The sequence below is a fragment of the Chiloscyllium plagiosum genome, unplaced genomic scaffold (assembly GCF_037043375.1).
Source record: "Chiloscyllium plagiosum isolate Xiang-an unplaced genomic scaffold, Cpla_swu_hap1 HiC_scaffold_4, whole genome shotgun sequence".
Taxonomy (NCBI): Eukaryota; Metazoa; Chordata; class Chondrichthyes; order Orectolobiformes; family Hemiscylliidae; genus Chiloscyllium; species Chiloscyllium plagiosum.
Window position 1 is genome coordinate 16,936,448 of NW_028270142.1, and position 12,818 is coordinate 16,949,265.

Consider the following 12,818-nt stretch of genomic DNA (forward strand, 5'->3'; position numbering starts at 1 on the left):
ACTTATTCAAACAAAACTAACTGAAGTACTTGGTTATGTATCAGCTCACAAGTCGCTTTCACAGGAAATTCTGTATGAACTAAATCTCTTGAGGAATATCATGAAACAAAGTCTATACGTTTTGATACATATAGCAAAAAATTAATCTAGCTATGTCACTATTTTCAACAGTCAGTCCAGAAATTCTGTACCTCCTTAAATTCTACTCCAAAATCAAAGCTACAATGTACATTATGAGGTAAAAAAGAGCTCATTCTCTGGAGCATCTCCACAGGTACCTTGCCCACTATAACTTGTAAATTTTAGGGTGTGTCCCATGTCATCAGGAATCTTCAAGTAACCAGGAATGTTGCCAGGGCTGGAGGATTTGAACTATAGGGAAAGGTTGAATAAGCTGGGGCTGTTTTTCCTGGAGCATCGGAGGCTGAGGAGTGACCTTGTAGAGGTTTCTAAAATCATGAGGGGCATGGGATAGGATAAATAGACAAGGTCTTTTCCCTGGAGTGAGGGGAACCAGAACTAGAGGACACAGGTTTAGGGTGAAAGAAGGAAAGTATAAAAGAGAAACTTTTTCAAGAGGGTGGTATGTGTATGGAATGAGCTGCCAGAGTAAGTGGTGGAGGCTGGTACAATTGCAACATTTAAAAGGCATCTCGATGGGTATATGAATAGGAAGGGTTTGGAGGGATATGGGCTGGGCGCTGGCAGGTGGGATTAGATTGGTTGGGATATCTGATCGGCATGGACAAGTTGAACCGAAGGGTCTGTTTTCATGCTGTACATCTCTGTGACACTATGATGCAATAAGAAACAAACTTAGAAAGTTGCAATGGGAATTTCTTCCCTTGACAAAATTCCTATGGAACGGCTAACTCAACAAGAATTTTTGGAAGACAAGTTATATTTTTTTTCCACTGTGACCAGGTTCTAATCTTGAACTATGCCTAGAAAATTGGAAGTTCCCAGAATTCCATCAGGGACCTAAAGTAAACATTGAGTTCCTGATTAGAATATGCAAGGAAAGTACTGTAAGTTTTAGGGGGACACCCATTTAAGGCCAGTTTGTGAGAACGTTTTCCAAGTATCATTGCAATACAGAGCTTAGTACTGCAGCATTAGTTATATTTGCATACATTTTCCATCTCGTTCACCATCATTAGATTATTATCCTTGTGAATTAAAATTATTTTTTCAAATTTCTTTAGAAGTTGACTCTAAGAAAGAACTCAAACACTTCTGAATGCAGGCAAATAGCTTTCAAGAGCAATTCAAGCTAATAGACAGGAGAGCCAAAGTCCCTTGCATCAAAAACATGATGATGGGAGGAAACAAGCATCCAACAAAATCCAAATGACAAAAAGGGTTATAGTTGGTGCAACATTAGAAGCTTCTTTACAACGGCTTTTCCGATGAAAGTTACAAAATGTACTGTCTACGGTATTGGGCAACTTGAAATATATGCAGGATATTAAAACCATTGGATGTGGACAGCATATTTTGCAGGAATGTTGTCAAAAATGGGAAAGGTAGACAGACAGGAGACTGGGAGAACGCAGCAAGCCAGGCTGCATCAGGAGGTGGAGAAGTCAATGTTTTGGATGTAACCCTTCTTCAGGACAGTCAGGCAGTATACATATTAACACACAGGACCCTGTTTTATGAAGGCAAAAATAATTTATGCATACATCACACCTTTTTTGTTAGGAGATCAAAAGATTGTGGAGCATGCCAATCTCTGCTGCATTCACATTCACATGTTTTTAAAACCAAAATCCACTAGTTTTCATTTAGAGCTTAGCTTCATCCTCAGCAAACTTCTCCAAAATAACTTCAAAGCTATCTTGCTTCTTAAAAATTCTAAGTATTCAAGCTTTCCTTATAAGCACATGGTTGAAATAAAACAAATTAAAATTAATAATCACTTTCACCTTAAATTGAATCCAAAATGCTACATTTTAACCCTTAATATATTCCAAAAATGGAGACAGTATAACACTTACCACAAAAATGTCTGGTGTATCATCTGACTTGTACAGAATATGGGAAAAAAACCTTTGATATGATGTGTGTTAGAATTAGAATTAGAAGACTAATATTATTCCCACGATGGAAGATGAGGTGTTCTACCTCCAGGCGTCAGGTGGTTAGGGTTTGACAATGGAGGAGGCCCAGGACTTGCATGTCCTTGGTGGAGTGGCAGGTGGAATTGAAGTGTTCAGCCACGGGGCAGTGGGGTCAATTGGTTCAGATGTTCTCTGAAATGATCCGCAAGTTGGCATCCTGTCTTTCCGATGTAGAGGCAACCACATCGGGTGCAACAGATACAATAGATGACATTTGTGGAGGTACAGGTAAATTTCTGTTGGATGTGGAAGGATCCTTTGGGGCCTTGGACAGAGGTAAGGGGAGTGGTGTGGGCGTAGGTTTTGCATTTCTGCAATGGCAGGGGATGGTGCCAGGAGTTGGGGGGTGGACTGGTGGGGGGCATGGATCTGACAAGGGAGTCGCGGAAGGAATGGTCTTTCCAGAATGCTGATAGGGGTGGGGAGGGAAATATATCTCTAACGGTGGAGTCTGTTTGTAGGTGGGAGAAGATGATGCGATGTATGCAGAGGTTGGTGGGATGGAAGGTGGTGACCAGGGGGTTCTGTCCTTGTTGCGTTGGGAGGGGTGGGGTTCAAGGGCAGAGGCGCAGAAAGTGGAGGGGATGCGCTGAAGGGCATTGTTGACCACATGAGAGGGGAAATTGTGGTCTTTGAAGAAGGAGCCATCTGGGATTTGTTTATGGTAGAATTGGTCATCCTGGGAACAGATACGGTGGAGGTGGAGGAATTGGGAATAAGGGATGGCATTTTTACAGGAGGCAGGGTGGGCGAAGGTGTAGTCCACGTAGCTGTGGGAGTCCGTGGATTTGTAGTAGATATCAATTGTTAGTCGGTCCAGAGATGGAAATGGAGAGATCCAGGAAGGGGAAGGAGGTTTACGAGATGGTCAAAGTGAATTTGAGATCAGGGTGAAAGGTGTTAGTGGAAAGGTGTTATCCAATTCAGCATAGATTGCCAAATAATTTGTGGATCTATTTTGGCATCACTCCCATGAGTCTTACAAAATTAGCTTTGCATGTTCTTAAAAGTAATTATTTTCTATTCCACTGTGCACTCATAAATATCTTAAAAATATATGGAAGAAGTTGTTTCAAATGAAAAAGACACAAAAGATTGAATTTTTGTACTGTATGCTCAGATGATACAGTACAAAAACAGGCCATTCATCTCAATCTGTCCAGATTGACATTTTGAGTTTCAGTTCAAGATCTCTTTGAAGCTTCATCTAATTTAATTGGGACAGTCCTCTATTTCTTTCTCCCTCATATGTTTGTCTAGTTTCCCCTTAAGATGCATCCATTCAATTCATCTTCATGAATCCCTGTGACCACAAGTTCCACATTGACACTATTCTCCGAATAAAGTTCCTTCGAAGTTCCCTGTTTATGACTACCTTATATATTTACGGGCCAGATTTTGCAAAAACTGGCAATCTCATGTATATTGCTACTCGACTCCAAGAAATGAAAACTCTCTGCATTTCTTACAGAAGATTCCAATCGGAGCTCTTTCACAAATATGGAACCATACTTCCAATCTGACAGACCCCTTATAATGTAGAACAGGCTGGAGAAGGAGAGCACATCCCTTTTTCATGTCATAATCTGAAATTTAAAGGTGCAGAATGTCACTTTGAAAGCTGCTGTTAAAGGGCTAGAATGTACGATAAATGTGAGGTTTGGACACCAGAAGGTAGTGTGGTAGGTAAGTGGGACGGGGTGAGGTGCACAGTGTTTGGAGGGAGGGAACCCAGTTGGCATGGGAGGCTGGTGAATATGGTGTCACGTGAGTGCATTGCCACAGAGTAGGATGACAATTGGTTAGGGAGTAAGGAGGCCAGTTGGTTTGGGTGCTGGGACAAGGGGACCAGTTAGGTGAAGATATGTTCAGTGTAAGTTGGGATGAGTAGGAGGTATGAAGCCTGAGTAGGGAAAGGAAATTGTGAGTGTCAGGCAACAGGAGGAAGGATCCTGTCTCCCAGGTTAGGGAAGGGAGGTGTCAAGTTCAGAGGGTGCAATGCCAGTGGTGGAGAAGAGTGATTAGGTCCTAAAGGAATTAAGATTTGCAGGGGCAAATATCAGATTCAGAGAGAAGTTTGGGGATATCAAGTCAAGCAGAAAGAAAAGTAGGGAGAGACAGTGTGGAAGCAAGGAAGTCGGGGCCAGAGCGGAGAGAGTAAGATCCCAGGCATAGAAGGTGGGTATTGGGTCTCAGATAGAGAAGGAGTGCAAGGGGTCTGGGGTAAGTATAGTTAGGGATATGAGAAGTAAGTTGGCAGTTCAGTTTAATAGTTGCTCAAGTTTTAGATTTAATAGTCTAACTTTTCCTGAGTGATGATTTACTTCAGCAGAACCCTCCAAATTTCTCAATTTAAATGGATGCTTTCAGAGGCTTCTAGGCATAAGAGAATTACCCAATGAACTGTTCAATTCCCTGAGCAATTCCCTGTTGTGATTCTACAAGTTCCCTGAGCGCTACTCCCATCTACTCTTCAGAAATACTACCTGGCTTTTGGAATATCTGGGCCAACAATTCTAATTTTGCTCTTCCCAATAAATGGAAACATTCTCTCTGTATTCCTGTATCAAATATTTCTAGTTTTGGACTCCCTTATCCCAGGGAAAAGACCTTGTCTATTTACCCTATCCATGCCCTCATGATTTTATAAAAATCTATAAGGTCACCCCTCAGCCTCTGACATTCTAGGTAAAATAGCCCCAGCCTATTCAGCCTCTCCCTGTAGCTCAAACCGTCCAATCCTACTAACATCCTTGTAAATCCTTTCTGAACCCTTTCAAGTTTCACAACATCCTTCCTATAGCAGGGAGACCAGGATTGAACGTATTATTCCAAAAGTGGCGTGTGGAAAGGTGGGTGAGTCAGCTGTTGGGTGGGGGTTTTGGGCATCGATGGGAGGGTGAGGGTTTCAATAGTGTATCAGGAGTCAGGAGTAAGAGCAGATTTTCATTCCTCTGACTTTTCTTCGTAATTATTGAGCTAAGTAAATTGGGCCCTCCAAACTCTCTGGCTCTAACTCAGACTTGGGGACGTTTTTGAGAGTCCCAGATGTTGGGTCTTTGCCATCTGAAATATCAATTTTATGCGCAATATCCATGGAGTCAGCTGCATTAGGATGTCTGTATGCTCCTAACGGGCACCTCTACTCTGTGTTTTAGCAATCACTATTTTCTTATGACAGCTTATCAAAGATAAATCACATCTGTTGCATTGCCCATGACTTGTCTCACTAATAAGTCTTCAAAGAATTCAATGAAATAGACAGAGGATGATTTTCTTATTTAAAATACGTGTTAAGTATTCCTGATGATATTTAGCTATCAAGGATCTCTCCATTTTCTCATTGAGTTGGGATCCCATTATTTTTCCTACACTTGACGTTAAGCAAACTAGTCTGTGGTTCCCTGGACATGTTCTACCTCAATTTTTAAGTCTGACATTAGCTAAGCTCCAGTCTTCTGGTACAACAAACTGTGATTTTGAGCTATATTCAAACAAATTTTTATAATAGATTATTTTAAAATGTGTGAATACAATCACTTTCGACCATGGATTTTATCCTTTTTAGAATTTGATTCATTTATTTAATATTTTGCTTTATATATAAAGTATGGTTATAATGTTTTTGATCTCACTTTCCAATGTTATGTACTTTCTCTTGGTAAATATTGATACTTTTGCCATTTTCAATCGCTGCCTGTGATTTTATCATTTCCATCCCTGACTGGTACTTTTCCCGTTGCAACTATCTTGTTTTGATATATGTGCCTGTAAAATATTTTATTTTTGTCTAATGTACTTTGCTAAATTAATTTTAGAAGAACATAACAAATAGGATCATGAGTGAACTTCGATCCCAACTCCACTTTTCCATTCGATCTTCAAATCCCTTGATAACCAAACGTCTATCGATAACATTTCTAAATATATTTACCAACTAAGCATCCAGAGCAGTGTAAAATTCATAACTCTGTGAAAATAATCTCAGTTCTAAATGGCTGGCTCCTTTTCCTGATATTATCATCCCTTCATCTAGACTCTCCAGCCAGGAGAAACAGGCTCTTAGATTTATGCTGTCAAATTATTTCTCATTCTCATAAACTCCGGAGAATATTGGTTCTTTCTATTCAATCTGTATTCATTGGACAGTCCTTTTATCCCAGAAATCAAGTCAATAACCAGAATTGCACACAAATTCCCGTGTAATCTCAGCAAACTGCTACATAGTTGTTGCAAGGACTCCAGGGGAAAACCTTGAATTAGGAGGGAAAATGGACAGTGGAATTGTAGTGCACAGTAACCCATAGCTGTTGGTAGCAATGTGGTTAGCTTACAAATTCAAGTTGCTTGCCAATTTAAATGATAGCAGCATGCAGCCCAATTCTAAGCACAATTCTGAAAGTCCCATGCCTCAGTAAGGGGCTTACCAGTACAGTACAACTTAAAGGCTACCTACTTTCTGAAGTGCATTCCGGCTGCAACAGTATTGGAACTGGTTACATTCAATGAGATCATGGTTAACCTGATAATTCTCAGATCCATTTTTCTGCCTTATCCCATAGCCTTAAATATGTTAAAAATCTGTCTATCTTCACCTTGAGCACACTTAACAACATGGTCTCTACAACTGTACACAGAAGCAAATTCCACAGATTCACTATCTCTGAGAAGAAATTCTTCCTCATCTCCATCTTAAATGAATGACCCCTTTCTCAGAGACCATGCCCTCTGGTCCTACACTCCTGCGTCTATCCACTCAAGTCCCCTAAGAATCTTACACGTTTCAATGTGCTTCATTTTTCTGAACTCCAATGAATGCAAGCCTAAATTAAACGGGTAGCACGGTGGCTCAGGGGTTAGCATTGCTGCCTCATAGTGCCAGGGTCCCGGGTTCAATTCCCACCTCAGGCGACTCTCTATGTGGAGTTTACACATTCTCCTCGTGTCTGTATGGGTTTCCTCCAGGTGCTCCAGTTTCCTCCTACAATCCAAAGATGTGCAGGTCAGGTGAATTGACCATGCTAAGTTGCCTATAGTGTTAGGTGCATTAGTCAGGAGTAAATAAGGGAATGGGTCTGGGTGGTTAACTCTTCAGAGAGTTGGTGTGGACGTGCTGGGCTGAAGGGCCTGTTTCCATACTGTAGGGAATCTAATCTAATCTACCCAGCATTTGCTCGTAAGAACTGCCCACAACGCCACTATATCTCTCATTTGATAAGGAAAGTGAAACTGGTCAAGGTATTCCAGATGTAGTTTGACTAGTGCCTTATATAGCTTTAGCAAGACACCCACATTTTGTACTCTATTCCCTTTGAAATAGATTTTTTATTTGGATTCCTTATTACTTGCTGAACTTGGATGCCTTTTTTGTGAGGACCCCCAAATCCCTAATGGTTACAGCTTTCTGTACTCTTTCCTCATTTAATTAATATTCTGCTTTTCTACTCATCCTGCCAAAGTGCAAAACTCCACATTTTCACACATTGTATCCCACCTGTAAATCTTATAGCCACTCACAAAAACAGTTTCTCTCAATTCTTGGTAATAAAAGCATCACCATTTGCCTTCCAAGCCATTTTTAAGCTATATACAACTAGCAAGAATACATCCACTTTGATCATCCAAGGCCTTAATATATATTTAAGTAATTGTTCTCCAAGCACTTATTCTTGTAGCACATCATCACGAAATGTCTCCTTTATCCCAACACGCTGTCTTCTGTTAGTTAGCCAATTATCAACCCATGCTCATATAGCAACCAACAGCATAGGCTCTTTTTATATATGGTATCTTATCAAATATCTTTGGAAATCCAAATATATTACATTATCTATTCCCTTTTAATTACTTAACTTGTTACCTCCTCAAATAACTCCAATGAATTTGTCAGGCATGATTTCTGCTTCATACAGCCATGTTAACTCTGTTTGCTTATGTTATCTCTAAATGCTGTGCAATGACATCCTTTGCAGTAGACTTTAACATTTTCCCATGTTAACTAAGCAAAGTGGACTTTAGTTTCACTTTCTTTTCTTCTTCCTTTTTGAATAAGGGCGTAACATTGGTCATTCACTGATTTTTAGGGACTTTTTCAGAATCTACAGATATTGGTTTGCCTATTACTTTTTATTTTCCCATGGTTATTGTATTCTTTTTTCTCTCCCCTCCCACCTTTAGCTCATGGATTATTTAGGATTTTTGGAATGTCCCTAATGTTCTATATCGTAAGGATTGAATTAAAGTATTTATTGAACTTCTCTGTCATTTCCTGGTTCCTGTCCTCAGAAATTCTAAACTACCCATTCAGTTCTTGATAATCTCAATTTATGTGTGATCTATGACCCCCAGCATTGACCTCTGTGACATTCCACCAGTTATAGGTTTGCATTCTGAAAATGTTTACTTTTTCTCAACTTTATGTCTTCATTTAGTTTTACAGAATGGTTTCCCTGAAATTGTTTGTCCTTTTGTATTGTATGTCACCAGAAATATTAATCTTTATTCTAATCATAGAAGTGAATAATAATAATAGGAGTTTTTTGGTAATTGAGGCATTCCGGCTGAAAGCTTCATTCATCAGATCCAGTGGGAATGATTGAGGGTGATGAAATTGATAGTTTCAGTGAAGATATTGAAATGTGGATATTGATGAATGCAGAATGGTAAACGTTATTTACATGGGCATTAGCAAAGCCTTTGACAAGGTTCTGTATGGTGGACTGATTAGTAATGTTACATTGCATGGAATTCAGGGTGAGCTTGCCAGTTGGGTACAAAACTGGCTTAATGGCAGGAGATAGAAGTGATTATGGAGGGTTATTTTTCAGATTGGAGGCCTGTGACTAAAGGTGTTCTACATGGATTCATACTGGGTCAATTTTTGTTTGTCATTTATATAAATGATTTGGATGAGAATATAGTAAGCATTGTGAGTAAATTTGTGGACAACACTAAAATTGGGGGGAAGAGAAGAGGTTATCTAAGATTACAAAGCGATCTGGATCAATTCAGTCAATGGGCTGGAGTGGTAGGTGGAGCTTAATTTGGGTACATGTGAGGTGTTGCATTTTGGTAAAATAAACAAAGGCAAGATTTACACAATTAAAAGTAGTTGAAAAGTGTAGCGCTGGAAAAACACAGCAGGTCAGGCAGCATATGAGGAGCAGGAGAGTCAACAGACCATGCATCAGCCCTTCATCAGGAATGTGGGGAGGGGGTTAAGGGAGCTGAGAGATAAATAGGAGGGTGAGGGTAGGGGTTGTTTGAGGTAGCCGGGAAAGAGAAAGGTAGACACAGGTAGGCGGTGATGGTGATAGTTCGGAGGGGAGGGTGGAGCGGATAGGTGGGAAGGAAGATGGACAGGTAGGACAGTTCAAGAGGGCGGTGCTGAGTTGGAGGGTTGGATCTGGGATGAGTTGGTGGGAGGAGAGATGAGTAAACTGTGAAGCCAACGTTGATGTTGTGTGGTTGGAGCGTCGCATGGCAGGAGATGAGGTGTTCTTCCTCCAGGAGTCAGGAGGTTTGGATTTGGTGGTGGAGGAGGCCAGGACTTGCATATCCTTGGCGGAGTGGAGTGGGAGTTGCAGTGGTCAGCCACAGGGCAGTGGATTTGTTTAGTGCCTGTGTCCCAGAGATATTCCCCGAAACGTTCTGTGAGTTGACGTCCTATCTCACCAGTGTAGGGGAGACTACATTGACAGCAACAGACACAGTAGGTGAGGTGTTTGGATATGCTGGAAAATCTCTGCCTTGGTTAATGTTGTAGAACAGAGAGACCCAGGGGTTCAGACACAAAATCTTTTGAAATTTGCATCACATGTAGATGGGATGATTAAAAAGGCTTTTAACATGCTTGCCTTTATTGTTCAGACCTTTGAGTGTAGGAGTTGGGACATTATGTTGCAGTTGTACAGAATGTTGGTGAGGCCTCTTCTGGAGTACTGTATCAGTTCTGGACTCCCTGTTGTAGGAAGGATATTATTAAGCTGGAGAGGGTGCAGAAGAGATTTACCAAAATGTCCAGAAATGGTGATTTTGAGTTAGAGAGGTTGGATAGTCTGGGACTTTCTTCATTGGAGCGTAGGAGATTGAGAGGTGATCTTATAGAGATTTATAAGCTCATGTGGGTATACATAAGGTGAGTGGCAGGTGTCTTATTCTCAGGGTGAGGGATTTCAAGACTGGGGACATATTTTTAAGGTGAGAGGAGAAAGATAAAAAAAAGAGGGGCAGGTTTTTTACAGAGAGTTGTTCATGTGTGGAATGAATGTCCAGAGGAAGTGGTGGATATGGGTACAGTTACAAGGTTTAAAAGACATTTAGATGTATACATGAATAAAAAGTGAGTGGAGGGATATGAAGCAAATGCTGGCAGGTAACAGTAGTTTAGTTTGGGATTATGGTCAGCATGGACTGGTTAGACTGAAGAACCTGTTTCCATGGTGTATGACTCTATGTGACTCCTAATTAAATCACTGTGATAGCACCATTTATAAAAAGTCCAATTCAATTTCAAACTATCATTTCACAGACTTTTACAGGAAACCATTGATAGTTTAAGTCAAGAATTGAAGAAAATAAAAACGGAATTAGAAGAAAAGAAAAATGATACAGAACAAATTTGGGTATGCTAAATAAATCCTGCTATTCTCTTTGTGTTGTTTGCTTTCATACAGTTATACTTGCAACTGGTTTTGTGGTACTAAAAAACTACATTAATCTATGTACTTGTCATCTGTTCAGTCCTGTTCAAAGCTTCTTGAGTTATGGGTGGCATGGTGGCTCAGTGATTAGCACTGCTGCCCTGCCTTACAGTACCAGGAACCTGGGTTTGATCCCAGCCTCGGGCAACTGTCTTGTGTAGTTTGCGCGTTCTCCCCATATCTGTGTGAGTTTCCTCTCACAATTCAAAGATGTGCAGGTCAGGTGAATTGGCCATGCTAAATTGCCTATAGTGTTAAGTGCATTAGTCAGAGGGAAATGGGTCTGGGTGGGTTAGTCTTCAGAGGGTCAGTGTGGACTTGTTGGGCTGAAGGGCCTGTTTCCACACTGGAGTCAATCTAATCTTATTAGTAACTCCAGTGTAATTCTTACATTTCACTTGAATAAACATGTCTATTGCTTAACTAGTCATAGCTGATATATATAGATAGTCAAGGAAATTCCATTCTTTCATCAGTAATTTAACAAAGTTATGTGTTGATAAATCAACATCACTGAAATTCTGTAACTACTGCTTTTGCCCTTAATGCAAACTCAAAACGTTATTGTCTATTAAACAGGCATTACAGAATCATTCTGCCAATCAGCAGATACTGCTCAATCAACTCAGAGGTCTTCTGGAAGATCAAGAGTAAGTACTTGTATCATTTGCATGTCTTCTACTACATCACAGCTGTTCACATGAAATCCTTTCTTAGCATACTGACAGTTTATTTGCTACAATGATATTGTAGTCATTTGGTATTCCAGAACTCATGTTGCTAATAAACACACATTTTGTTGAAGCCTTTCATCTTGCACTCAGAAGGATATAAAGGGGAACCAATGGGTGTAATACATTTGGACTTCCAAAAGGCTTTTGACAAGATATGATACATAGATAACTGCTGAGGGTGTCGGAGAATAGAGGATTGGGAAGATAATAGAAGACACAACGTTGAGCAAAGGGGGGCATTTTCAGGATGCCAACCTGTAACTGGTGGAATGTCACAGAGGTCAGTGTTGTTTGCCATCCATATTATAACATACATGAGAGAAATGAATATACAATAGCCAAGTTTGCAGATAACACAAAAATAGTTGAATCAGAGGTTGGGTGTTGAAGCCTGAACATATTTAGGCTGACATTTCAGTGCAATACTAAATACTTATTGGGAGTGGTCCAAATCTTGTCTACCAGCATGGATAAATGCCAAAGATCTGCTGGAACTTTTTGGACAAGTGAAGAATTGTTTTATGAGATCCTTGAGGGCAGCAGGTGGCTAAGAAGATAGATGGGATATTTGCCTTTCGTAGTCAAGGCATGGAACACAAGAGCAAGGAGGTTATGCTGGAGCTATGTGTAACATTAATTAGGCCACAGCTGGAGTACTGTGTTCAGTTCTGGTCACAACACTGTGGGAAGGGTGCGATTACATTCAAGAGGTACAGAAGAGATTCACCAGGATGTTGCTTGAGCTGAAATGATTAATCTATAAAGATACTAAACAGGCTGTGGTTGTTTTCCTTAGAGCAAAGATGTCTGGGGTGATCTGAAGTCTAAGATATGAGGGTCATTGATAGGGGAAATTGGGAGAAACTTTCAATAGGAACAGGAATAGGAAATTTCACCCCCTTGAGCCTGTTCTGCCCTTTTCTCTTTAATAAAGGCGTCAAAAACCAGAGGCACAGTTTTAAGGTAAGGAGCAGGAGATTTAAAGGGGATTTCATCCAGAGCATATATGGAGTTCTCTGCCTAAACAGGTAATAGAGGAGGGAACCCTCAAGACATTTAAGAAGTGTTTAGATATGTACTTGAAATTCCATAGCATACAGAATATAGGCCATGTGTTGGAAAATGGAATTGACAAACATAGATGCTTGAATACTGGTGTGGGCACGATGAGATGAACGACCATTTTTCCTTGCTGTAAAATTTCTTCTTCTCTGTCTATGACAAAAGCACAAAGCTCTCCCAATGTTCTGATTAGAAAT

At 40.3% G+C, this 12,818-nt stretch overlaps 1 protein-coding gene across 1 annotated transcript in view; it reads left to right on the plus strand.

Moving 5' to 3' along the window:
- Positions 1-12,818, plus strand: part of LOC122549388 (uncharacterized) — a 510,886-nt gene that overhangs the window by 440,697 nt on the left and 57,371 nt on the right. The window contains exons 28-29 of the mRNA XM_087985979.1: positions 10,654-10,747; positions 11,405-11,475. Coding sequence (XP_087842105.1) covers positions 10,654-10,747; positions 11,405-11,475 — 165 coding nt within the window. The remainder of the gene's footprint in view (positions 1-10,653; positions 10,748-11,404; positions 11,476-12,818) is intronic.